Source organism: Simochromis diagramma, unplaced genomic scaffold (genome assembly GCF_900408965.1).
Source record: "Simochromis diagramma unplaced genomic scaffold, fSimDia1.1 OVJJ01000603.1, whole genome shotgun sequence".
Lineage (NCBI taxonomy): Eukaryota > Metazoa > Chordata > Actinopteri > Cichliformes > Cichlidae > Simochromis > Simochromis diagramma.
The window spans coordinates 11,993,180-12,012,993 of NW_024387414.1; the positions used below are offsets into that span (position 1 = coordinate 11,993,180).

A 19,814-nucleotide genomic window follows, 5' to 3' on the forward strand; every position below is an offset into this window, starting at 1 on the left:
CTGATTTTTTTTTCCCCACTATAAAAATGGAAGTTTGCAATGCAGAAAAAATGATAATATTCTAATATTTGAGGAAATCATTTAGTTTTTATCAAATCTACAACACGGTTTTGTGATTATATCGCAAAGAGGAAACCAAATGCAGTCTTTCCCAAGTGTTTTTCTTGTAAGATTCTAAGTGTAATATTCACATCCAAGACAAAATAAACGCCAAGAAAATCCCCATTATTCAATCAGCACATCATTTCTAAAAAACAAGCATCATATTTAATGTATCTCATGCAAATACTGCTTGATGCAAGCCATTTAGTATAGCTTTGAAAACTTCTGTCTGAAAAGATTACAGAAAAAACAAAATAAAAACGCAGAGCAATTTAAAAATGAATCCAGTACATAGTTTACACAGCCAAGCACTGACACCGAGTACTGTCTGCAGCACATGTAGCTGAGTAGTATCACAACTGAGGAGATGATGGCATTGCTTAAGTTTTTGAAATAAACAATTAACCCATAATTTTCCATATTGTACACACAAAGAATTTTGTTGGCTCTTCACTATAATATACACAATCTCTATCTGCTTGTTTATGAACTCCTCCTGCGTGATTAATAGTTAAGCCAAACTTAGTACATAGGTACATCTTTGGCCCTTAAGGGTTCAAATAGGGTGCAAATAATTACATCATCATGTTGCCCAACAACCACCAACCAATGAGCTGAAATGACCCATTTGCAACATTTATGTATCTGTAACATCTTATGAAAGCATTGCATCCTTTTAATTTCTTGAAAATAATGTCTTAAATCCATAAATCGTCAACGTTATTTATATACCGAATCACATTGCCTGGCATCCACCTAACAATGTACTAGCGCAGGACCTGAGCATTGCAGGGGATCAACAAAAATGGTTTCATTACGATACTTTCTCGCTCCTTCTTATTATGTATATCAGTTTATAAACAGACCAAACAATACTGTTGCATGGGCATGTACTAGTATATTAAAATCTGATTCAGTAAAAGGACTAGGATGTTACAATCCCTGACAAAGCATTGCTTTAAATGGAGAAAATCTTGGAGGATGGCTGTTATGAGGAAAAGCAGCCCAGAAACTTTACCAGCCGCACACATCGTTGTGTGCCTCAAGTTTCGTTCTTTTACCCAAGCTAATCTGCCAGTTTTCCTTGGTTAGGTTTAGGGATTAGAGATCTGATCTTAGTAGCTAAAAATTGGAAAACCTGTACCTGGCAGACTCTCTCTGTAAATCATTCAACATTTCCATGTTTTTGTCTTTCCTTTGTTACTCATGTTATAAGCTCCTTTAGCTAGCAAACCCAAAGCTACTGTCATTCAGTACATCAAATCTGACCTTAATATCCAGCATCTGCTTGACTCAGTTAAGGACAGAGTTATGGGGAGTGGTCACCAATAACATGCCAATTAGGTTGTTTTTTTAATGGATTAACTATATATGAACCTTATTATAAACATAATAAATGTAATCTTTTTCGCCAACACTTGCAGTCAAAGTAAATGATGCTTACAACTCACAACCTCCACTACTTTGTTGTATTAACTAAAAACAGGAAAGAAGTGGGAGTATTTATGTCTGTTGGTTTGGTCCAATATTAGTAATGCTGGATGTAAAATAAAACATTTTCTTCCATCGGTTGTGTGTGGGGAGAACACAGTGAAGAGTGAAGGAAAGACAAGTGATCTGTTTCACACACACACACAAAAAGACTGAAAGTTACTGATCCACATGTCTAAAGAAGAAGAGACAGACAAGAAGATATCATAATTAATACTATTTCCGATGTTCAGCTGATTCAGGTATATCCTACATTAATTCTCTTCAGGCTGTAAGGGGGCAATCAACTCCCCAGGCTGTCTTTTTTTCCCCCATTTGGCTCACATAGTTTTGATTATGGAGCGTGGACAGTTTAAGCTAAACGCAATGAATTGTTGTCAGTGTCACAGAGGGCCGATGGAGCAACGGAAAATATCTCTCAACCAGGAGTGAGATAGGAACTTCCGTGCTAAATCCCCTAACATTGAAGATCTATGTTTAGTTTATGGAATACATGCAGGAATATTAAAACAGCGGATGATATTTCAAAGTTGTATTCCTTAAAAGCCAGTACTGGTGTAGGCCCAAAAATGTAATATCGCCCAAGTTTAAAAAAAAAAAAAAAAAAAGATTCATGCTTGTGACGACTGGTGAAGGAACAGAGCTCTTCACTTTCATTTCATATCACATCCAACAAAGCATATTCTTGTACCTTGGCACATGCCACCAGCTGAGAGGTGGACAGGGCACACTGTGTGGCTGCAGCAATGACCCGGTTCTGGAGGACGGTGTCCTCTGCAACCTGGGCCACATTCTTGGCCTTCAGCACCAACATGGCTGCTGCATTGGCCACTGCTTTCGCCAGATTCATCAGGACATCCTGTAAAGCAACAAACATAGAAAAAAAAACAACTTGGAAATCCACCTCATTAGCAACATTATGTACCTGTACATATATAACATTTGATATAATAGCCATAAACAAATGGAAGAAATTGCAGCAGCAGCATCTTACAGTAGAAATGAACATTTAAACCAACACTATTGTGAAGCAAAAATCAGCGCAGGATTGTCTGCAGTTATATGCAACTAAATAAATCTCATCAAGGCTTCTGCCTCAATAATCCAATTAAACACACATACGCATTTAGCCACTCCACATCTGTTCAACTCATTAACTGAATTGTTGTAAAATGCAAAACAAGCAAAAAATGGAATGTGTTTAGGAAGGCAGGCTAAAGAAAAGCTTCATTGTTTCTAGATTAAAAGCTAGGAAATCCTTCAACTCGAACCGAAAACGTGGTCAAAATATGGAACAATATTTTGGTCTTTTTCCCCTGGATACAAGGCGATTTTGATTAAGTGAGTGGCAGTTCCAGAGCATTGACTTTTCTCTGAATGCAGTGAGGTGATAAATGGCTGCAGTCTCACCTGAAACCTCTCGTCTGTCTCGTTCTCTCCAATCTGGCGCAGGAGGTCTCCGCTGGCCTGACCAATGCTGCCTGCTGCTGTCAGCACAGTCTGTCTTGGCTGCAGAAAACACACAGGATGTGAAACTGTATTTAAACACCCGGCAGCATTTTATATCTTGATTTGTGTGTTGTGTGCGTTGGATCAGCAGCATCTAAACTCAAATCTACAATTCACCTTTCCAACTATCCGCATGCACAGTGATGCACACCTGTGTAAAGCTTAATGGTTTTCGGTTAAACACTGTACAGTACATAGATTTTTTTTTTTCAAAAAAAATTAACAACACATCCTTACATTAAAGTCCTTCAAACTAACTCCAAACTACGTGCCGATCAGCTCGGCTTCAATATCCCGTCTTTATTCAGATTCACCATAACAATTTAGTTAGTTAAAGCTGTCAAGCAGTGGAAGATGGTAATATAATTAGGTTAGTTCAGGACCAAGAGAGAAAATAGATTATTCAGAGACGATCCATTGTCTCATGGTAGAGCTGCTCTGTGACCAATTTGATTAGCGTTTTTTAGGTTGCCCATTTGGACTGAAGAAAAAGCTCCACAGGCACATACACACAAAATCTGGCATTTAATGGAGTACAAATGGTGAAAAGTTTGCTTGATGCTTGGAATCCAGAGTGAGGACTCATTTTCACACATTCTCCATTTTTTATGCCTCTATCAATGTGGCCACCCCTCCTCCTCCCCCTGGTCTCAACACAGTGTGCAAATTTGGTCCTCCCTTCATATTTTAGCTTCTATTCTAATACCTCCTTTATGTCCAGACCTTATTTGACTTTAAACCGACGACCAAAGCTAACCTTCCACATATTACATATGCAGTAGACTATATTAATGCATACACAATGCTCCTTTTTAGCTTAGTAGCCATCGGTTTTGCCGCAGTAATAGATATGGCACTAAAATGTAAAGTAAACCTAAATACTGAAAGAGCTTAAATTATTTATTTTTATATTCTTAGAGTTTGGGGTGCTTTCGCTCACCTCTCCAGAGGCCGGCTCCACAGCCTTCAGCAGGTCAGATACGGCCCCTGCAAGTGTCCTGGCGGCCTTCATCAGGTCGTTGCCTCCTCCTACGTCGTCCTCCATGAGTGCAGCCAACAGCTTCACACCCTTTGACATTTCAGTCAGGTTGGAGGATATGGTGGTGATGGCGCAGCCCACTGCTGTGTAGTCTGTGTCGGTAGGATCGGCTAATTATGATTAAGAATGAACAGAAGAGAGGAGATCAGGAAAATGTACAGTCTCAGAGAAGTGATTATAATAAAGGTACCCCAAAACGAAAGATTCACCGAGTCAGTCAGCTAACTATCAAAAGTATTTGCCTTTAACCAAGATTACAGACTTTGCATAATCACATAAGTCTATTTCAGCTGAGAGAAATAAGCACAAAAAAAAAAACCAACCCTAAAAAATAGTGAAGAAATTGGGAACAATTCCCAAGAGCATTAAGCTGAAAAAAACCACACCAATAAATGATTTTCAACATGAAGTGGCAAGACTGGCACAAAGCCAGCCGACACCTTCACCAGCGCACATTCTCCAAACCACAGCAGGATATGAGAGCGCTATTAGACTTTATACAGGTTCTACAATGATGATAATGAACACCAGAGTGATGGAAAATGTCTCCTTTAAAGTCACTAATTGGCCAAATAATTTTAACTGCAAGAAAATAGCGCCGCTAACACTTCCTCGTAAAAGTGTGAGCACCACTACTTTACTACTTTACAGGCCTTATGTAGAATTCCCAGAATACCTAATTGTGTTCATTTTAAATAAATGTCAGCACTGAACAGTGTACGCCAGAGACACGCTCTACTATTAAGACTGAAATGAATTATATTTTTTCCTATAAGCTAGACTAAATCCACGCTTTCTTAGTGGACAAACTGATTCATGTTCTGAAGACGAAATTAATAAAGAAAAGCATTATCAGATTGTGCCGACTCCTGCCAGAGCCACTGACCAGCCGTGAGGTTGACAACAGAGGCTGTTCCTGCAGTGATGGCGTCGACTTGGGAGTGGATCTCGTGTTTTGACTCATCCATCTTGTTTTGGATCCACACCTTGGATGCCTAAACAGAGACCACAAATCATCACTGAAGCATGTAAAAATACTACAAACATGATTTTCAATAACACATCTCATAGACATATTACTACTATTACAATATCAGCATATATATTAGAGTTCAAGTGCAATGCAGGGTACCATGTCTTGTCCCAGTGGTGGAAGGTTGTCCACCTCCCCCAGGTCTATCTGGGCTTTCTGCACAGCTTGCATGCTGGTGTTGATGGTTCCCATCAGAGCTTGTTGTGCTGAGCTCTGCACATAAAGATAAAAACATGTCACCTTACACTGCGAATATTAGACTGATTCTTAAATTCACTAGTTAATGTGTGCAGCAGCATCGCTACAACCACCTCTTACACGTGCGGCTTTAACAGGGAAGAAAACTTTACAGGCATCATTACCAGTGGTGGCATGTGTCCACGGTGCATCTGACCCATTGTGATCTGCTGCTGAGGGGATGGCATGGTACCCATGCTAAGTGATTCTGCGCCGATTGAGCCAGAGCGGATCACCCCTGGCAGCGCCACAGAGCCGTGCTCCACCCGGCCCATACGGTTAAACTGCTGCTGAAGGATGGTGGACCTGCAAATATGATGCATGTAAAACATTAGTCTTCTCATACGTGCATTTGTGACTGTGCACAAAGCAGAAAGATACTGCTAAGTACTACTAAGAAAAGTCTTTGCAATGTGTACATCTGGCAGACAAAGGTTTGTTTTGTTTTTCTGCAGATAAGGCCTTCCAGAGTTTGGCTTACTATGTCTTTGTAATATTAAAGACGATTGCCTACAGCCAGGGAACAAGTCTGGATAAAAGCGGGCGAAGGAGGAGAAAAAAAAAAATACAATAACAATTGCAACAAATACTCTCTCGGTTGAAAACAGGAAAGCAATATCAACTGAGGCATGAAAGGAAAAGGACTTCAGTTACACACCGAGAGTCCACTGTGGTTCGGTGAGCTAATATACATCTAATAAGGAAATGTTCAGACAGAGCCTTTGCCTATCCGGTGCAGCAAAATTTCCTCACATAATGATTATCTTTCAGGATAAGGAAGTGAGGTTCTGCGAGATGGATGTCTGAGCTGTGGTCACAGGCGGCAGAGAGACGGAAATAAAGAAAGACTTAATCTTGTGCTTTGTTCAAATAATATGAGAACGCCTTGCACCGTGCTCACAGTCAAAGCATCATCATACGACCGTTTATACTCAACATATATTTGAATACAACTGGGCTTAAATAAAGTCTGCTGATTTATGCTAAACAGAGGCTACATTGCTTAGAAAATAAACAGGACAAACAGGTTTGCAGGCTTTACCAGCAACCAGCTCAGGTAAAACTTGCACCGCTTTTGTTCAGCGGGCTAATGCACATACTTTTTCGGGGATACAGACTCCTCGAGCATTGTTGACTCCTCGTCACCTTCTAATCCAAAGCGATCCTTGCTTTGCTTCTGCAGGAAACAAAATAACAGAACAAAAATTTGAGTGACACAGAATTGCACACTTGCAAAGGTTCATGACAAATTAGGTCATTCAGAGTAGAATACAACTAAACCTTGAACACACCTGTGATGGATGGTATTCTAACCCCCAGAAAAAGGAGGGGACGACAGTTCTAATGCCTATAATAGTGATAGGTAATTGTGTTAACCATGGAACCTCAGCTGTTCACTCTAAGCTTTATTACCAGCTCCTGCTGTATACCGGTGCCACATGAGCCTTTCCACATGCGCTTCTTTTTTATTTAAATGGAGCTGTATGACACAGTGGCTGGGCTGTGTCTAGTATCAACAGATGTGAGAATTCATTTGTCACAGGAAGATATTGATTCGCGAGGATTCATCAGCATCTCCAGAGATAAATGTCTCACCTTTTTGAGAATGATGTCGATGTAACCGGCAATGAGCTGGGAGATCTGTTCCCCTTCAGTGGTCTGTACAGAGTAGTAGCTCTCTTGGTACTCCCCAAAGTCCTACACACACACACACACACACACACACACCTTATACATGCATTTCATCGTGGATTGTAAGGAAAGTAACCACTGCACAGTGCGCTGTGCAGGCTAAGGATTTACTGCGAGGATTAGAACACTACACATGGCAATGGTTGACATCAAAAAGCTGCAACATACAGAGAATTGGATTAAACCAACAGCAATCTTGGGGTAGACGTTTTACAGGACACTGAAGATTTCTTTCAGCGGAGCACTGCAAAGGTTACTTCCACATGCATTGTTTAAAAAAAGGACTAAGTAAAATAAAGAGTTCTTTACACTCGCGCACTTAAAATGCTAAACCTTCCACCATGACATCTTCCGAAAGCTGCAAATCAAACCTGAAATCACAGCGTCACGAAAAACACACGGACTAAACGGCAGAGCACTCTGCCAAATTAACAGCAGGAAAGAGGCTGGGTTAATTTAATTAAGATGTTGCGTCTTCCAGACCTGCAAGATTAGACCCATGTTGCTGACACAAAGAAGGGATTTTGACACTGACAAAAAAAAAAAAAAAGCCTGTTCAATATCTGAAGTGCACCAGGGGCAAAAAAAAGCCATGCAGGCTGAGCGTAACAGTGATTGTTTTATAGCACCGCAGGAATCGTTGGGTTTACCGTGAGCCTGTCACTCTTATTTAGCATTAGCCACACGATGCTCAGTGCAAACAGAATGAATAAAAGATAAAACACGCCCCCCAACAGAGCCAGCATTACTGAAGTATTCAGAGCTCCTGCTTTCTGTAATAAATGTGCTACAAGTCTTTGGCTTAAAGGTAGAAAATGTGGCTCTTACCAAGGTGAAGCTCTTGGGTGATGCTGCCCACCTCTTCACAGTGGTAAGTGGCCACTCTTGAACTACATCTTTGGTCTTCTCATCCACTCTCATCACAGACTCTTTTGTGATACCCAAAAGCCGCGGCACCAGTTTATTCTTGCTCTTCATCTTTTCCTGCAAAAACAAATTTGAACCATGTAAACTTTACAACACTGCCAAAAAACACAAAATATAACTGAGGGTATAAAGTGCGATCAGAGACATTTGAAGCACAGGGCAGATTAACAAGTTAAGCAAATCATGTAAATTTATCTTCCTCTCAGCACAAAGGTCTAATTTTTCTGTCACAATGATATGCCAAGATGGGTACTTATCTGTTCAACCAGTGGGGGGAAAAACGCCTGTCAACATCTTTCAACCTCCTGCTAGATCTCCTGTATTCACTAAACCTTTAATGTTATACTTAAGTTGCTTCCTAAGCCATGAAGCATTACATTTCTCCCCCCCTTTTTCTCTTCGATGGAAAGAGCAAACATTTGTTCGGGAGCTGCAGTTAGAGAACAGACACAAAGTGATGGACTGTGACACGAGGGGCAAAGAGGTAAATTGTGCAAAAATCCTGAGGGGCCTGTAAACTCACTGGGGCCTCTGCAGGTTATAGGTTAGAGACTAACGGCGGATTTTTTATTTTTTTTTTTCCCCCGGTTGTTTTTAAAATGTTTCTGCTCCGTAAAATTAACCTTAATGATGACAGACAACAAAAGGTGAGCAGATATAATGGCTAAAGATCTATATTTTTATGTAGAATAAAGGCTGTTCAATATAAGATATATATCGGATGACGATATAAAAACGTTTGTTTCGTGGTGTCACAAAATAAACTGTTTACGGCAACATTTTTTCATCGTTTTGATGGTCACTGTAGTGGCTATATTCATTTCTTAAAGTTCTCTCTTTCTCTTATATTTAATATAACCACACAAGCGCCTGTTTTTATGCGTTTTGGTTAGCAACAACGACGGTAAAACCACCGCGTGTCCGCTTGTTTATGTTCCACATAGACCTTTCACAATAAAGCTCAAGATCCTGCTGAGACTTTTCAAAATAAACTGAATCACGTGAAAGAGCAGATTATTTACAGATGAGAAGTTTAAAAAAAAAAAAAAAAAAAAAAAAAAAAAAAAAAACCACTCACAAAGAAAACGGCGGTCGTTACAACTTATGTCTAAAAATGTATAGTTTCATGCATGTGTTAAAGCACTGGACTGCAGCTGCATGACAGGCAGCTGGAAACACTTCCCGCAAGTCGAGCTGCCCGAGATTCACAGAATTTACAGAAAATGTTACATTTTTGTGATTTATATCGTTATCGGGAAGATAGAATTCTTACATCGGAATATGAGATTTTGGTCATATCGCACAGCCCTACAACACAGTGTTTTTTTGTTTTTCCTTTTCAAAAAACAAAAAACAAGATACATCTTTGCTCTTTATCCTTTTGTGATGAAAGCTATTAATGAAAAGCGCAAGTGACTTGTCCCAGTAATACCAGGAAATATCCAATTTTCTACTAGAGCGCAGCGAAGCTGACAGGAACAAATGATGCAAATGGAGATTTCCATTGCAGGATGTCCTCTTTGTGACTAATTACGTGGGGGAGAAAGTCACTCTGATACTCTTGTCAGAACAGTTTTATAGGTGCTGCATTTGGAAGTCTGCAAATTGCTCCCATCAGCTCGTATCTGTTGGCAGCTGGACTTCTTCAAGAGATTCAGTATCGCTGGTTTACCTGTGCAATGTCTCCTTGTATATCTCATTCACTCCACTTCCTCCCTACTCACTCTGAAATAATCTTAGTGCCACACTCGGCTGCACAGACAACATTTGGTTTCCTTCCAGGAACACACTGAACTCCCTGCAGAGGAGGTGCTGCCAGTGTGTGTTTGTATGTGTGTTAGCGAGAGAGGTGTGCAAGGGGAAAATGCATGGCAAACAAATCACAAAAGGGTTCTTGCTTTTGCACGCAGCGCATTCTTTCATCTTGAAATTTTGGTTTTTTGCAACAGGTACTCTGCTTAGTTTAAGGTGACATAACGAGCTGCGAGAGTTCAAATAGGAGCAGACAGTTTATACAAGCTGAGTCCACCATCAGCCTCTTTATCCAGTTAGCACCAAACCCAGAGGACAGATTTCATGCTGTGAAGATAAAAGGCTCCGACTACAGTTCGGCTAATTCCAAAATCTGCTTCCTATTACAATAAATAAAAAAATAAAAAGGCAAGTAGAGAACTTGAGGCTATATTTTTACTTTTTGAAGGAATAAAATAGGGCATTGGTACTTCAAACATTTGGTAAAAGGACAAATGGATGATTTTAAAAACTTACCTTGACGAGGAAGAAGGAGACGCCGTATGTCCGCAGAGACCGCGCCAATTTGACATACTTTACTTTTGCCTCAATCTCGGTCATCTCGCCACAGTTCTTGTGCTCCTGCAGGTCAGATTTTTCATGTATTGATTTTCAGAACACTGAAAATCCCCCCGTTTCACGCTTGTGCACCAACGTGTACATTTATCAAAAGGGACAACACGAACACACCTGGAATATTTTCTTTTCAGCTCCTCTCTGCTTTATGTACTCTTTGGGTAGAAACTCTTTCAGGCTAGAAAAGAAAGGAAAAATAAGAAGCTGAAACTCATGAAAAAAGTCTGAACTCTCCTTTTGTTGTTTCCTTTTCTGTTTATTTCTGACAAAAAGAAAAAAAAAAAAACCCTAATATTTTACAAGTTTTTCCACAGACGTCATGACACAGATGCTTACTCCAAGAATCCGGGTTTGTGTTTATGCTCTATGTGAGGTCCAAACTGGATCTGTGCCTGAATCCCTCCAAACTCGCAGGCCTTATCAAACGACACCGGGTGGGAACCGTTCAGGATATCATCTCGAGCCTAAAAGACAAATTAAAACAGTCAGTAATTAACTGTAGACATCAACTTTATGACTTCATTTTCCACTGTATCTGTTTTCTAGACTTGCATAATTCTTAATTGATCAAAAAAAGCCAGCCGTGTGCACATTTTGTAGCTGCTTGTCACCATTAGGAGACAAGAGAAAAATGGATTTTACTGCATATCGTCTGCTCACATCCTGTTTTACTCAGGAGAGGAGAGACACTCTTATCCGAGTGTCTGTTTTTGACACTGGCAAACTGCTGCTTCAACAGTCATGAACTGCTGAAATGAAAAATGAGAGGAAGACATATTTAAAAGTAAGTTCCAGACCTGTACGTAAAGCAGGTTGAGTTGAACTGGGTCTCTGGAGTCTACATTCTGGTCAGAGTAGAAGAACTTGCGTCTCAGGAGAAGAGTCTCGTTCTCGTCCACTCCCTGCTCCCTGAATGTTCTGCTATGGTCCAGCCAGTTCACTAAAAAAAATTAAAAAAATAACAAGTTCATAGAAATCTCTTGTTAAAGAGGCATAGGTCTATTATCTTTATTTAATGCTCACCATATACAATAGCAAGTTTGTTTTGTGTGTGTGGTTTGTTTATTAATTTTTTTTTACGAGTATTTGTTTTTGATAAACACCAAATTGCATCTTCACATTAGTGGCTGGAAAAAGCAAATGTAAATACATTTTGCCCGATTAAGAAAAAAACGGGCCACCTGTCATCTCTGTAGCAAATTTCCTCATTTGTAGCACGTGGCCCTATTTTATAACTCAACTGTTTAAATTGTACAAAGGCATAAAAGTTCTGCAGTGTTAGGGGCGTGGCTGCTTTAAGTGGCAGATGGGTGCTGAAACAGGCAGCTGCTGTCTGCTACGCTGTAGCTAAACTCATAACAGTGTTTGCAGTGCTGGAGGCTCACTTTGCAGTTAACTGTACTACAAGCCAGTTTAACTATTTACCTATATGTTACTTAGCACTAACAAACAGGTATCTGTGTCTATGGATCCACCTTGCCACCCAGGTTTGGTAGGGCTGCATATACAGTAACTTTTGGCTTCTGAAAGCTAAGACGGCTAAAATGCTAAATTGAGGTTTAAAGATGGGACTTCAAACCTGCTGTTCATGGTGGCTCCATCTTTGTTTTATATACATTATAAGCTTATGGGACAACAAATGCTGCAAAGTGAATTTATGGACATTTATTTGGATTTGACATAAACTATAATTACCATAAATTAAACAGACTATGGTCCCAACCAGACTAATCTACATCCCCTTATTCTTGAAGTACAAGCAAGTCCATCTTTCCCGTCTCTATTCAGTCCTTCCCAGGTGAGGCTCACCTTTATTACAGAGTAAGGCTTTAATCTTCTGTTATATATGAGGGAGTAAAAAGGGAAGAGAGGAGTGATTTCGCACACAGGCACAGAATACAGCTGCATTCCTATCTTGGATGCAAAATAGGCAGGAAGTGAGATGTTTTGACCTGGGATCAGGAGTTTAGATTTAGTACTCCCAAATTCCAGTGAAAGCTGGTAGATATCGCAGAGAGCTGTGAACGTGGGCTACTAAACTGCCGCTTTCCATATATAACATGTTTCTGGTAAAAGACTTCACTTTTAAAATAAAAATAAAAATAGGGAAAACTCATGTTTGCATTTCTTTCCTGAACTCACAGTCATCGTCTGTGTGAAGCTTGGCTTTCAGCTTTTCCATCTTCCGCTCGTCTCGCAAAAGTGTTCTGTCTTTCTTCAGGGTACCCATGCCATCCTCCTTCTTCTCCTCCACCGTCTCCTGGATCAGAGAGTATTCCTCATAGTTTGTAATGCCTGGGGAAAGAAAGGATTCCCATCAGAGATAGGAGGAAAAGGATTTCACATGGAAAGATTATTCTTTTCTTGTGTGTGTGTCCATAAAGGTTCAGCACAGATTCAACAGATTTGTAACACAGAGAGGATTGGCAGCACAAGAAAACAAAGATATGATGTACCTATTCTACTGCATATAGTCACAAGCAGCTCTCCCACTGTTTTGGAGTCGTCCACCATGATAGTTTTGACAGCCCCATCCAGCATTTTAATTTTCTGTGGTCTTTGCTTCTTCTTGTATTCAAGAATATCCTGATTGAAAACAAAAAAGGTAGAGAGAGGGGGAAAATGTGAGTAAAATGAAGAAAGAAGAATGAAGGGAGAGAGAGAGAGAGAGAGTCAAAGTAACTACTTAGAAAAAGATCACAAGCATCCAGGTTGCGTGGAGAGAGGGGAGAATAAAGGCCAGAAAACCGTATTTAACGGCTGCCTATCACAGCCTGCTGCTCCCCTCCAATCTCAACAATGAGACGAGATTTGGTTCAGAATAATTGGTCACAGTCATGCCTTCTACCTGGGTTGCCTTTGGTAGATTTAAAGAGGAGAAACCATTTAGAGCTGCAAAACCACAAGCACAAACGTACCGAGGGGCTGTGATATGCAGTTAAATAGAACACCAGAGTGTATCAGGCCTTTGGCAGTGAGAATCAGAGCCTCTGAAACAAGCTGGCAAGCGATCTAAAGCTGGCTATAGCACTTCTTTAAGGATCGCTTTTAAAAATCTTCTTTTGATGTTCTCAGTGTCTTGGTTCCCAGTTTTAGCTTATGCTTTTATTTTCTCGGGGTGCTTCTTTGTTTTGTCTTCCTGTGCATGATGTGTGTCTGAATGAGATTTCTGGCAGCCGTTTCAATTTCTCTTTAGTGAATTTATGTCGATCGAAAATGGGTTTTTTTAAAAATTCAGATAAAATGTTTAAATACACTCAAACAATGAAGCATTTTGCTGATATATTCAACAATGCAAGGCTTTAACTCCCACTCCCAGTCTTAATGCCAGGTAACAGAAGTATTGTTAGCAGAGGCGGGAAGTAACAAAGTATCAAGACTTTGAAATTGTATTTAAGTAGAATTATTTTGTCTTCCCTACATTATAAAACAAGTACCTCTAACTTTGTACTTCTTATATTTTGAAAATAGGCTTGTTACATTACATTAGGTAACATCTGAGGGGAGATATTTCCTGCCATTACACACATTTAAACAAAACTAGACAATATACTGGTGGATCCATCGATGGTTACGCACTTAAAAGGGGAGGGTGAAAAAGACAAAAAACAGGAAGAAAAAATACATATAAAATACACAAAATGATATGACTTATTGTACTACACTCAGGGGTTATGGTCGCAATACTTCTGATTCTAACTAGCACTGCAGAAGGGGAGTGAGCATGAAGGGAGTAAACTTCTCTTTTTCTTTTAAGTGACGGGTAATTTCAGATTTCTGGCAGCTCACCAAATATCAGCAAACACACAAAGTGCTGGTCTGTAGTTTGTCACACAGTGTGTCTGCTAACTAAATGTTCAGCTGCCGTATTTCCCAGGAAGGGAAAAGAATGAGCTCCAACTTTACTAAGAGATGGAAAGATATAAAGTTGGACAGCAGAGGGAGAAGGCAGCTACTCCAGGACATTTGATAATGTGGAAATTTAAAGCCTTTAAAACACATATGGGATTTAGAGAATAATCTTGCTTTTTTCATATTGTGAAATATTCTGCAAATCAAATTAAAGTGCAAAGGTTTCACTGATCTGTTTGCAGTAATGCACCATGTTGGATTGGTGCAGCAAAGCTGTGCTGTTCATAGTCAATGCTATGTTCCATCAAGGGTAAATTATATTTAAGTTGATGATGCTGATTAGATTCACTCACTAAATTCCACCTTTATGGGAAATCAGCCATGATAACTCATATAATATCTGCGTATATTTGCTCAGGTGTGGTGGCAAAGTCACTCATCTATAATGCAGGCAAAGGCAAAGAGAGTTTTTCTCTGCTTCAGTTCTACTTAACAGATGTTCAAGCTGAATAAATTCATTAGAATTCGAATTTAGGTTGAAATGAGATTCACATTCCTTTGTATTAATATTATTTTTTATATTAGTATGGTGTTATTATGGCAGGAAGTTCAGTTAGCCTTTTATTTATTTGAGTTAAACCAGTACTTCCAACTTTTACAACTGTATTTTTTTTAAAACACAAGTATCTGTACCTCTACTTAAGTGAAGAGTGTTTGTAATTTTGCTACCTCCAATGATTAGAAAATGTGTGAGACGCTGGGCATCAGTTTATGCTGTTTATGACACAGCGTTATTCACATGCGTGTGTGTGTGTCGCCCCATGAGGCCAGTTATCCATAATTCACGGTTACATTTATTTACCCCATTGCGGAGCATGTAGTAATCCAGCGTCCTTCCAGATTCCAACCAGATGCCTTTTCTGGGGTCTTCATCCGAAAGAAACAGGCCATAGTCTGAAGCTGTAGCAGTGAGAAGAAACAACTCTAGACATTAAAGAACTGAAAATGACTCCCTAGGCCAGGATCAGATTAAATGACATCAACTCTATAATGATCCCTCTATGACAGCATTCACCACATGTTCTGTAACAATGGTCATAAGAGCGCAAGGCAAGTCTGTAAACATGGAAAATCAAAAGAGGGATGATGACTTTGGTGCTGCTGAATGGAACAGATAAGTCAGACCTGCTACTTGTGTAAAATGGAAAGCTAGCATTGGGGTCATGGAAGTAATGGCAAAAATTTCAGATTCCATGGTTGCTTAATTCAGTGGTTCTTAAACTGTGGGACTAACTTTGCAGCGCAAAGAGCCAATGAAATCTAATGTGATTTATGTAAAGCAAATTAAACACGATTTAATTGTCATATTGACATTTCAATCGCTGGATGTCAACTTGAATCAGTGATTGATACACAAAAACAAGTTGTTGTGTTTTTTGGGGGGGAGGGAGGGAGGGTCTGAAAGAAGGTTCATGTCTGAAGAAGTTTGAGACCCACTGACTTAATCAGAAGCAAAGCAGCCAAAATTGTGACATAATCTAATCCAAGCATTAGTTTATTGACTGCAATCCAATTTAAAGCAGTGTAATTGACATATAAACCTACCAAATGAGACTTTAACGTCTCTACATTTTGTAAATCAAATATTATCTAAGCCACATTTCCAACATATTGCTTTTTGCTGCAAAAGTCTTCACCACAGCCAGTAAAGTTTATACTTCTCTCTTTGTCTTTACAAAGAAAACCCCCAATCATAGTTTGTTTTTGCAACCAAGTAGGGTTAATTCTCACCCTGTCCAGTTTGAGCCTCTGGGACCCTCTCTCTGATGATCCTGCAGGCATCATAGACAGCTGTGGAGGGCTCAAACTGCATCGTCTTCACAACGTTGCATTGCCGCACGCAGATTTTCAGTGACAACGCCACCATCTTGCCAGGCGGTGCGGGCGAGCGCTGCAGCTACACCTGGCAAAAATCAAAGAGGTTGAGTTTATTAACAAGGCGCGAGTCTCAAATTTGAGCAGAGGGAAGAAACTCGTTGAACAGGATAAAAGAGCCAGATGGTGAAGAAGAAGAATGCCCCTTCAGTTGTTTTGGAGGGGAGGGTCTCTGAAACACAAATCTCTCTATGTTGTTTTTATATTCTAATATTTCTAATATATCCAGTGTGGCACCACTGTGGTGCTTCATGCACGGGAAAATGCATAACCTAAGCTCTTGTAGTATATCACTCTTTCATAACACATACTTAAGGAAAACATCTCCTTGCACCATCATAAACAATGAAATTTTCATGCTTCATAAAACAAAAAGGAGCTAACAAATTTATCACTTTTTGAAAATGGCCCATCTGGTCCCTGCTGGGGACAAAGAAAAAGTCTCTTCTCTGTGAAAGATTTAAAACTAAAGCAGAAAAGCAGCAACAACAACAACTGGAAGCAGAGAGGCAGCTCTCTACCATTGTTTTCATACTAGGTGGGTAAAACCCGCTTAAGTCGTTGATGTTTCTTTGCCAATGGGGAGGAAAAAGCAGCAAGAAAAGCCTGCATGAAATTTCCTTCTTCAGAAAGGAAACAAAGCAATTTCCAACTTATCTAAGATAAAGTCAACATGAGTCCTACATTGTTGAAATAACAAAATGCTTGATGTTCTCTTGCAACACACAAACCAACAGTGTAAGAAAACACACGCTGTCAGTCATCTGTCCATTCATTTTTTTTAAAAAGAAAAGAAAGACAATACTGAGATGAAATAATGAAAGTCCTCTCACACACTGCTGCATTTTTATCTTAGATGCTATAAAAATGCTTGCTTTAACAATAGTTTTCAGTGTGTAACGTGCAATTTTAATCCATCTTAGACAGTTTTATGTCATTAGAAATGCACGAGGAGGAGGAGGATGCTTGTACACTTTCAGATTCAACACCGCTGCGATTCACAACTAAAACGGAGAAAAGGGAGAAAAGAGCCGTGACCTCGCTGACAGAGCACATCCTGTCTGTCACCAATGGGAACATAGGAATACCCTGTGGCACAGGAGAGTCAAAGGTCAGAGGTTAGCCTGGGCCATAGCTGAAGTACACAGGCAGCTTCCCCTCTGCTCCGCTGGCCTCTAACCCTGACTCAGACTCTCAAAATCTGGTTCCTATGTGAGATTAACTCGCACAAAGGATTGAAGCGTTCGTCTTGCACCATGTTGACATGCCACCGTGGTATTCTGAAGCCGGTAATAACACAGCCAGGCATTTTTCAGATATGCATCTCAAGTTGGGTAAAAAAAAAAAAAATCCATTATGTTAATATGTGTTGTGTCTCAGTTTAGCACTTGTTAAAATGTTCTATTAACAAACCATTTACGCAGACTTTCAAGCCTGTACATTCCTTATTGCTGTGTATTCCATCTTAGTCAGTGAAGCCTTTTCCCAAACCTCCTGCTGATAGTTCCTGGAGCCAATCCAAACACTTCTACCGCTAACAACTGGCCCCTACTCAAAATATAAGAGTGTCAGATCATGACACTAGCAAAAACACCATCCTAAAATAGATATGAGCTGCTATTCTGGTGATCGCCCGCTAACCAACAATATGAAAACATCTGTCTTAAAAGACCAGTTATCAGCTATGAAAAAACAAACAAGGTGAGCTTGTGGGAACCCTGACAGGGCTGAGGGTGATTTACAAGTATATGAACAGATTTCTGAAATACTACAAATTCTGCATCGCTGCGTGAAGCATCAGCAGCATCTGATCATGATTGTTTTTTGGGGGGGGGGGGGGGGGGGGGGGTTATATTCCCTTTATCTGCTAAGCTTACAGTGCTTTCTATCTTTTTGCCAAGAAACAAACTTTACAGAATTTCAGAAATGTAATCATCAGCCATTAGTGGAGAAAGATGAACAGGAGGAAAAGATAAACATTAACCCCGTTTCCAAAAAAGTTGGGAATGCTGCGATCACAATAATAATGGAACCAATGATTTGCTTATAATTTAAAATCTTGATCTGCTATATGGCCATGTTTCCCACTAACCTGCATCCATAAGAACAACGATTCCTATACTGACGTGATGGGATTTAAGTTGCTTGATATGGAATTTCAAAAGTTTCTCTTTCTTCTAGTGCTGTCAGCGTTAATCTCGTTAAAATGACGTTAATGCCATAACCGCATTAACGCGGCAAATCTCTGTTAGCGAGTTAACGCGGATCGCCCCATGCGAGTGCTGCACGACGTCAGCGCGCTTAAGCTCGTTAATACGTTAGCGCTGTGCAGCCCCTGATGTCATTAATGTCATTTTAACGAGATTAGCTGGCAGCACTACTTTCTTCATATCATTCACTTCATATGTATTCAGTAAAGGTTTTCACTGGATGAAATATCTGGAATCGGTCCAGTCCTTCAACTGAGCCAGCCCTCTTCTGCTTCCAAGGAGCCAGAGTTTCTTGCAACCTTTTAAAGTGCTCTTGAGCAATAGTTCAAAGTTTTTCTTTGGATATTTGCTACTTTTTCACACCAGTGATTGTAATTTTCTGAAGAATTTTTTAAATTCTTTTTATTTAAACAACATTCAAGCATTTCTGTAAAAAGGTTTGTAATATTACAAAAAAACTGTGACAGGGGAAACACAAGTAGATTCAGCCAATCACTAACAATAAAGGAGGTATGGCACCACAAGCACAAAAATCCATTTTTGACTGCAACTTTATGCATTTTCCCTGTTTTGAACATTTAAACTGTAGCATAACACATCTTATTAGTGTCAACCATGCTGCTGAAATGTTATTCTGTGCAGTCTCCCATTTCAATACAGGTGGCAAACCTGGCGATGGATAAGCACAGTGAATGCACAGTAAAGCCACACACTGTTTGGGTCCCGAGTCAAATCGGAAACTAAAAAACAAAACAAAAACAAAAAAAAAACAAAAACAAAAACAAAAAAAAGAACACCCACACAATTGGCTCACACAAAATCCTTTTAGCCTTAGCAGTAATATGAAAATTGGTTGTCACACAGCATGTTTTACTTATCCTCCTTTAAACCCTTTTGAGCTTCTGTAAGATGTGAATCCTCTGTGAATTATAATTCCATTCCACTGCACACAAACAACATATTCACGAGAGGAACCGATTTGTTTCCGTAAACAAACATGGCTAAAAACATCCCGAGCATGATAGCCGTCAAACATTTTACCTGCTAAAATCCAAATCACGCACGGTAAACCAAATGATGAGCTTGATTGAGAGCATGACACTCCCGATAAGGCCCATTACGCAAATATAAAGGTTCATCCTACATTAAGGCAAAGCAGCGTCTCTGTCGACGCCAGATTACCGGCAAAGCGTCCCATCGTGCATTTTCGCTTCTCTGAGATGAGAAAGGATTTGCCGAGATCAAATGTGATTGTAAAGCCCCCAAAACACTTGAGTACAGCCAACTCATTAGACCGCAACAAAATCCAATGAGGGAATACAGCTCCAGTGGGCATGCAGTACCAACCAACCTGCTCAGTAATCGTGTATGCACCTAAATTAAAGAGGCAACTCTCTTGATTTAGTTTTGAAAAAGAAAA

General features: G+C 39.8%; 1 protein-coding gene across 4 annotated transcripts in view; it reads right to left on the bottom strand.

The window, feature by feature from the left end:
- Positions 1-19,814, bottom strand: part of tln2a (talin 2a) — a 99,667-nt gene that overhangs the window by 37,140 nt on the left and 42,713 nt on the right. For all 4 annotated transcript variants that reach the window (XM_040010985.1, XM_040010982.1, XM_040010983.1 and 1 more), the window contains exons 3-19: positions 16,041-16,212; positions 15,112-15,209; positions 12,854-12,983; positions 12,540-12,692; positions 11,195-11,337; positions 10,734-10,861; positions 10,512-10,575; positions 10,299-10,403; positions 7,932-8,087; positions 7,008-7,109; positions 6,512-6,588; positions 5,537-5,717; positions 5,274-5,387; positions 5,028-5,136; positions 4,043-4,251; positions 3,004-3,102; positions 2,285-2,452 (exon numbers count right to left, since the gene is read on the bottom strand). In XM_040010985.1, coding sequence (XP_039866919.1) covers positions 2,285-2,452; positions 3,004-3,102; positions 4,043-4,251; positions 5,028-5,136; positions 5,274-5,387; positions 5,537-5,717; positions 6,512-6,588; positions 7,008-7,109; positions 7,932-8,087; positions 10,299-10,403; positions 10,512-10,575; positions 10,734-10,861; positions 11,195-11,337; positions 12,540-12,692; positions 12,854-12,983; positions 15,112-15,209; positions 16,041-16,176 — 2,172 coding nt within the window. In that variant the 5' untranslated portion in view covers positions 16,177-16,212. The remainder of the gene's footprint in view (positions 1-2,284; positions 2,453-3,003; positions 3,103-4,042; positions 4,252-5,027; positions 5,137-5,273; positions 5,388-5,536; positions 5,718-6,511; positions 6,589-7,007; positions 7,110-7,931; positions 8,088-10,298; positions 10,404-10,511; positions 10,576-10,733; positions 10,862-11,194; positions 11,338-12,539; positions 12,693-12,853; positions 12,984-15,111; positions 15,210-16,040; positions 16,213-19,814) is intronic.